Below are 8027 nucleotides of genomic sequence, written 5' to 3' on the forward strand. Positions count from 1 at the left end.
TAAAAGCAAATTCACAGCACAAGCGATCAGGGAACGTGACCAAACTCCAGCACATCATGCGAGGTGTTTCAGAATATCTACATTCTTCTTAAAACATTAATCAACGGTATTAATGGTTAAATATAACAATATCTTATTCAACTGCATTGTTTATAAAGCACAGTTTTAAAAAGATACTGCGAAATATTAGTTTTTTTGGAGTTACGAATGAATATTCGGAGACTTCCGAGCCTCCAGGGGCCATAATCTCCCTAAGTGACTGGGAAGTGTTTAGTAAATCCCACCGTAGATAAAGTTTCCGTATCAGAGTGAGGTACGAAAGAATTCTGTTCCTCCATCGCTTACCTCCCTCTGACTTCCTCATGGCTGACATTAAAATTTCTTCAGCTGATGTATTTTCTGCCATCACTGGCCTCAATACTAACCAGGCATATGGGCCTGATGGAGTCCCTCCTGTTGTTCTCAAGAACTCTGTTTCTGTGCTTACACACCGCCGAGGCAAACTCCTTCGCCTTTGTCTATCAACCTATACCTTTCCTTCTTGCTGGAAGTTTGCTCTCATGCAGCCAGTCCCAAAGAAGGGTGACCATTCCCAACCCTCTAACTATCGTCCAATTGCTTTACCATCGTGTATCTCAAAGATCATATTTAATCTCTTGTAAAATCTGCTTCCAAGAGATTAGGTGTGCTAAGCCGCATCCGTTCCTTCTTTACCCCTGCACAATTGTTGACTCTATACAGGGGTTTTATCCGCCCCTGTGTGGAGTACAACTCTCATGTGTGGGGAGGCTCTCCACATACAGCTCTTCTCAATAGGGTGGAGTCAAAGGCTTTTCGTCTCATTAAATCTCCTACCCTTACTGACTCCCTTCAACCTCGGTTTCTTCGTCGCACTGTTGCATCTTTATCTCTTTTCTATCGCTACTTCAATGGTCACTGCTCCTCTGAACCGTCTGCATGCATTCCTCCACCTCGACAACAGGCGCGTAGCACCCGTCTAGCAGAAAACGCTTATCCCTTTTCTGTCCAACTCTCTAATGCAAGAGTTAACCGTTACTCCCAGTCTTCCGTTTATGCAACAGGTCAACTCTGGAACTGTTTCCCTCTGTCTGTATTTCCTGCTTCCTATGATCTCCAGTCTTTCAAACGCAGTGTGTCCATGCATCTCGAAATGATCGGATCTTGAATTTGGCTCTCTCTTGTATTTTGTTCTTCTCTTGGAAGGAACAATAATTGCGGGCTCGCGGCCTTTGGTTCCTTCTTCCTCGCATTAAAAAGGAAAAAAAAAAACTTCCCTAAGGAGGTTTAGTAAATCCAAGCTCTTCCCCTGATGAACCACGCACTCATGAAATTTGCTTGAGAGAGAGAGAGAGAGAGAGAGAGAGAGAGAGAGAGAGAGAGAGAGAGAAATCTTCATCTATTATTATTTCTTTTTCTTTCCATTGCCAAGGAGACAGAAATTTAGCTCGTGTGTGTTGTCGCTGTCTGTTCAGGAAACCTGAAGTATATTTGGTGTTTAAGGCTGCCATAACAACAATTACTGGCTAACTGCTTCACATGAAAAGAGGGGAGGCCAATGGAAAGATGGAATTGAAGCAGATTTACTGTCGGATGTAGGAGCAGAAGTGTAAAACAGGCTCGCCGACTTATTTAGTCAGTGCATAAAAAAATGAGGAAATTCCCAAAGCATGGTGTTATGCAACAGTTATTCTTTGCTTTACAAAAATGGCGACTCAAAACCACAATTTTGCGTACAATTTGTTGCAAACGCAAATCCGCGAACGAAATTACACTTCCGCAATTGCGGAATTTGCGGTTTGCAGAAGTGATTGTGAAAGTGCCCAGCTCTGGTGGTAGGGGGGTCAATGTCAGGTGAGTCTGGCATAAAATTTCAAATGGGCATAAAATCGTCAATTTTCACTTAATTTACTCCATATTTGATATGTGACATCTTTGACTGGATATCATGTTCTGTTTATATGTCAGCACTAAAATAACTGCCGGGGATAGGGTTGCTGTGCCTTGGCACCGCTTCTTGTTGATTATGTGTGTGTGGATGACGGAATGAGGTGTGTAATGGATGCAAAAACATACAGGGGTTGGGTGAGTGGACTTTCTGGCCTCCATGTGGTGGTGGTGAAAGTCAAGGGTCAAATGCAATGAAGGAATAGAGGGAGGGAGAGACAGAAACAAACACTCCATACAAGGACAGTAGAAAGGTTGCAAGAGGATGGAAAAGAGGCAGAATATATGAGAGAAGTGGCGGAGCGATTGGGTAAATATGATTTGGAGCAGATGGGGTAGGTGGAAGGTGTATGCAAAATATTCACAGCAAAAATCTGAGCAGCATGTGAGGTGGTGTGTGGGGTGAAGGGAAGACGAAAGGAGGTGCAAGGAACAGCATGGTAAAATGACGAAATGAGGCAAGCTGTGGCGCAAAAGAAGAAAGCATATAGTGAGTGGATGTCAAGCAGGGGTGTGAAGGAAGTTGAGAGATGGAAGAGAGAGTTATATGAAGAGAGGAAGAGAGAGGTGAAAAGATTAGTATGAGACAGTGAGAAAAGAGTGGATGAGGAATTTGGAAGGAATTTGAGTGCTAGGTGTAGGGAATGTAAAAAAATGTTCAGGAAAGAAGTAAAGAGAGTTAGATACGGTGATAAGGAAGTTTAGTCGGAAGTGAATGATGAAAATGGTACACTGCTAGTGGAGAAGGGAGAAAAAATGAACAAATGGAGAGAACACTTTCAGGAACTGTTAAACATAGAGAACGAAAGTGATGTGAGAAAGTGGCTTGGGAATGGCTGGGAGAAGGTGGGAGGTGAGATGAGAGGAAGAAATCAGTAGGATGGAAGTAGTGAAAACAATGAAGAAAGACAAAATGGGGAAAGCCCCGGGATTTGATGGAATGCGTGGTGAAATGCTGAAACATGGGGAAGAGATAGTAGTAGAATGGATATGGAAGATGTGCAGATTGGCCTGTGAGGAAGGCAGAGGCCAGGAGGATTGGAAGTCAGGTATTATTATTCCCCTGTACAAAGGAAAGGAGGAAAATAAGTGCGTGGTAATCACTGGGTCATCTGTCTTTTAAGTGCAATAGGAAAAGTGTATGGTAGGATACTTTTACTGACTGAGTTAGGGAAATAACAGAGAAATGGGTCGGTGAAGAATATATATATATATATATATATATATATATATATATATATATATATATATATATATATATATATATATATATATATATATATATATATATATATATATACAGTATATAGATGGATGGATAGATAGATAGATATACTGTATGGAGAGAGAGAGAGAGAGAGAACTGGGAAGATGCAGTAGTTATCAGCTAATTTAAGGAAGATCGCCTGGAATTTAATGGTTAGGATGTAGCGAAGGAAAACAGAATCACATGGTGAATGTTGTACCCGCACACAACAGTGTTTACCGCTTAGAGAAATTAGTGCTGCCCATCACAGTACTCTGAGTGCTGAATATGGACTTATGTGATGAAAAGAAATGGAAGAAAACTTGAACAAAGAAGAAAACAGTGTGTTGCGAGAAAGATTTAGCATAAAAACTATCAGAAGCGAAGTAATCCGCAAGGATAAGTTGGTTTGGATACGATGACTGGCTTAGGAGGGTCACAGGTGTGAAGGTAGAGGGAAGGGTTCCCCGAGGCAGTTAAGAGAGGGCTTGGGCTGAGGTCCTACGTGCAGACCTGTGGATTATGGGACTGAATAGGGTAACGGCTCTACGTGTACTGAAGTTAATATACAGTTAACAATCTACATACTAAAATTATTAGTCCCAGAGCAATGTCTATGGGTGACTTGGGAAGTGAACTAGCGTGCAGATGAAATCGTCTGTTACCAAAAATATTAACACTACAAAGTTTCTGGGTGACTTACTGAGTTCTGTAATCTGCGAAAATGAAAAAAATGTAGCTAGCTAATGATACTTACATGGCGTCATGTGTGAAGTAACTAATGCTGTCTGCATTGTACTGTGCGTATCGTAATTTGCATTCAGCATAACCGAATTTGTTCTTACTACATCTGGACGACATTATGTAAGTCAAGGGAGACCTCATGCAGTGAACGGACTAATGATTAAACAAAATTAGTTAATAATTATACGTCATTTTACTTGGAAAAAATAAAAAGCCGTTACGGCAAATAACCACCATAGATTAAGGATTTAAGGAAGGAACGCTCTGTGACCAACGACCTCCACTTTCTGTCACGAAAAATATAAACGAAAAACCTGAATGAGATGGGCAGCGTATAAAAAGCAAAGTGTTCATATCAATTGACTGCGATAGAAAGGAATGATACGAGAAAATATGAACACTCACTAAAACACACACACACACACACACACACACACACACACACACACACACACACACACACACACACAAACACACACATACATAAGTACATACATAATATATACATACTTGCGTCATACGTACACGAGCACACACGATGAATACAGAGAAAAGTCATCCCCCCTCCCCTTTCAAACACACTAGCAGACGCTGTGAAGGGCGAAGAGACAAGGCTAGAGGACACAAGGAGGCTAAAACGCAGGCGGGAAACAGCAGCGGAGGATAGATAAGTTTATCAGGAAGTAGACATTTGAGAGTGGGGAGAAGTGTGCGAGTAATGAAAAAGTAGGAGAAAGTAGCTGGGTAAGGACATGGAGCACAAGTTTAAGCGTATGCAGTAGAAGTGAAGATGTAAAGAGAGGTGTAGATTTAAAGACTACACTAAAGGGGTTGGTGTACAGAGTAAAAGTGAACGTGAGGGGAGCAGATGTATAGATGCAGATAACAGGGGAGTAAAAATGGCAGCAAATTAGAGAAATGTAGAAAGCCGAAAAGTAGATTATGAAAGAAGTGCAGACGTAGAGAGGAGAAATGCATATGCAGAGGCTAATATAGATAGGGGAAGTAAACGCGTAAATGTAGTGGTAAAGACAAAAAGCATTGATTTAAAGGAAAATGTAGATTTAGAGTAGAAACGTAGATATTGAGATCTATAGATGCAGAACAGAAAGGTAGATACTGTATAGATGTGTAGATGCAGAGCAGAAAGTAGAGAGATATGTAGTTGTAGAGCAAAGGGTAGATATAGAGGCAATAGAAAGGTGTAGACGATGAGTAGAAGGGAGAGAGAGAGAGAGAGAGAGAGATGTACATCAGAAAGGTAGATGAGGTAGATGTTGAAGTACAGATGGAAAGCAGAAGGTAGAGAGAGAGAGGGTGAGGTGTAGATGTACAGCAGAAAGATAGAAAGAACTGAAGATGTTGAAAGGAAAAGTAGAGAATTATAGACAAGTGCAATTGTAAAGCAGACATTTAGACTCTATACAGAAAAGAAGTGCAGATGTAGTGATCTAAGAGAAAAGAGGATAGAAATAAGAGAAGTGGAGGAATAAATAGGAGAAACTGTAGAAGTGTGGAGAGTATGTAAGCAGAAGAGTAAAGAGGAGTAAGTATGGGGGTAGAGAGAGTAACTACAGGGGCAAGGGTAATAATTATGGGGATAGTGAGGGTAAGTGTAAAGGCAGGGAAAGTAAGTGTGCATAAGAATAAGGGAAGTAAATGTACGGATAGGGGAAGTAAGGAAGCTCAGGGAACAAGTGTAGCTGGACGGGAAGTAACTGTAAGGGTAGGAGAGTAAGCGTATGGGAAGTAGGTGTATGCGTATGGGTAGGGGTGGGTGAAAGGAAGTATATTGGTATGGAAGTAACTATTGGAGTAGGAATAAGTGCTGAGACAATACAGAAGTGATAAAGGAGAGAGAGAGAGAGAGAGAGAGAGGGTGGGGGGGAGGAAAGGAGGCAGGAAGCGGGTGCGGAAGAGCCTAATGGTAGACCACAGCTGGCGCGCGCGCACACACACGCGCGCGCGCACACACACACACACACACACACACACACACACACACACACACACAGAAAACGCGCGCGCGCGCGAGCGAGCTAGAAAGAGAGAGAGAGAAAGTGACTGAAGAAGGAGGGGGGTTGCTGGAGGTTCACAGTACAAGAGTTCCAAATAGCGCAATACTGCTAATGTTGCTAAACAATGTATGTTGGAATTCAAACTGTGAGGAGTCCAGAATTCGATGTAGCTGCAGCAGTTCATAAAGTGTAGGGAAATGGAAGAGAGTGCACTGGAACTAAAGACAGGAAGGGAGATCAATGCACTGGGAAGGAGTTCGAACGCGTGCAAGAAATTCGGAGACGAAAAAAAAAAAAAAAAAGGTTAATTGAGTACTTGTATGTTAATAATAAATATAATAATAATAATAAAAACAACAACAATAATAATAATATTAGTAATAATAATAAAATAATAATAATAAATAATAATAATAATAATAATAATTATTATTATTATTATTATTATTATTATTATTTGTATTATTATTACTATTATTTTTATTATTATCATTATTATTATAATCATAGTGTAGCTCACTTAATTGGGTAAGATTTGGTTAGTATCTCATTGTCAATTTTTGTTGGGAAAAGAGGTCTGGATGATAATGATTATACCAATGACAATATAGCATAATTCTCATCCCTTCCATGTAAACAATGAAATAAAAGTGAACAGTGCTGAGTGTTAGACTTACCAAGATCCTGAGGTTAGGTTTCATGGCGTCACAGAGGGTGGTGGTGCAGAACGATGGCAGTACAGTGGAATAATGTTCACACAAGCTTCCTCTCCCTCTTTCTCAACCTGCCACATGATAGTGAAGGATATTAGTGTGAGGCTTAGTGAGTACGAGTGTGGTAGCTTGACGAAGGACATGTCCTCCTCCCACACACAAATATACCGATACGGAAGTGAACTGACACTAAATTAAATGGATTAAGTATCATATAAGTATAGTGACAGCAATTAAGGTAGAGATCGACAGTTTTGTTGTACTGTTGTCAGTATCGGGTTTCAAAGTAAGCAGCAAGGTTAGTATATTGTTACAAAGTTGAACGGAGGGGGGGGGGCAACCATGAATACATTTTCCATCAGTGATCCGGCAATACAATAGATCGGTTGCTGTACTTGAAAAAAAAAAAAATAATCAAGCACTCGCTTTTTACAGTTGTCTCACTGTGTCATTCAGATGGTAGAACCTCTTGTAATATATGCTGATCATCTTTATTTAGGTGCTCCAATTAAGACGACGAAGATATGCCATGGTTAGCCTATTATCATTTTAATTTCTCTCTCTAACGATCTTTTCTTAATTTTGTATATGTAATTTGATGCATTTTTATGAATTAAATAATTAGTAATAGCAATTGCGACACGTGTTTCCGCAACGTGCATGTTTCACTCACTGGACATCCAGGTATATTCCCAGACAAATTTACACACGAAACTACTTGAAAATTTGTCATCTCTTTTGTCGTAGTCTTGTTCCGATCTTTTTGTTTTTAATTTCAGTGTCATGTTCAAGAATGTTTGCTTTCTTGTTGTGCGGATATTTTTTTAGTATCAATATCTATAGGTATACAGTATATTCTGTATGTGATCATCCAGTAAGTACTACATTACTATTAAATGAGTTTAATAATTCATCAGCCTATCATGCTTTATTAAACTTCTTTACAATAAAATTTGATCCGTCTTCTTTTCTTGCCATTTATATTCATCTATCTATCTATCTATTGCCAGACGCCTCAATCCCGTTCGGGGTGGCCACAAACAAATCGCCTCCAAGTCGCCCTGTCCCCCGCCATTTCACTCCCCTGCTCTCAACTCACACACCCCTCACTCATATACCTCTCCACCTCATCCCTCCATCTCATCCTCGGCCTCCCCCTCCCTCTTCCCCCCTCCACTCACTCACGTACACTCTCTTCGTCAGTCTTTCACCCTCCATCCTCTCCACATGGCCAAACCACCTCAGTGTGTTCCTCATAACGCTTCCTATCACATCCACATCCACACAACAACGCTCCTTTATATCCTCATTTGTCAGCCTGTCTCTCCATGTGACTCCATA

General features: G+C 40.6%; 1 protein-coding gene across 1 annotated transcript in view; it reads right to left on the reverse strand.

The window, feature by feature from the left end:
• Positions 1-6711, reverse strand: part of LOC145407786 (alpha-(1,3)-fucosyltransferase C-like) — a 269611-nt gene extending 262900 nt beyond the window's left edge. Inside the window, exon 1 of the mRNA XM_080278650.1 lies at positions 6651-6711. Coding sequence (XP_080134776.1) covers positions 6651-6674 — 24 coding nt within the window. The 5' untranslated portion in view covers positions 6675-6711. The remainder of the gene's footprint in view (positions 1-6650) is intronic.
• Positions 6712-8027: the final 1316 nt, after the last annotated feature.

Source organism: Coenobita brevimanus, chromosome 74, assembly GCF_032717465.1.
Source record: "Coenobita brevimanus isolate Jiangsu-jjx chromosome 74, ASM3271746v2, whole genome shotgun sequence".
NCBI lineage: Eukaryota > Metazoa > Arthropoda > Malacostraca > Decapoda > Coenobitidae > Coenobita > Coenobita brevimanus.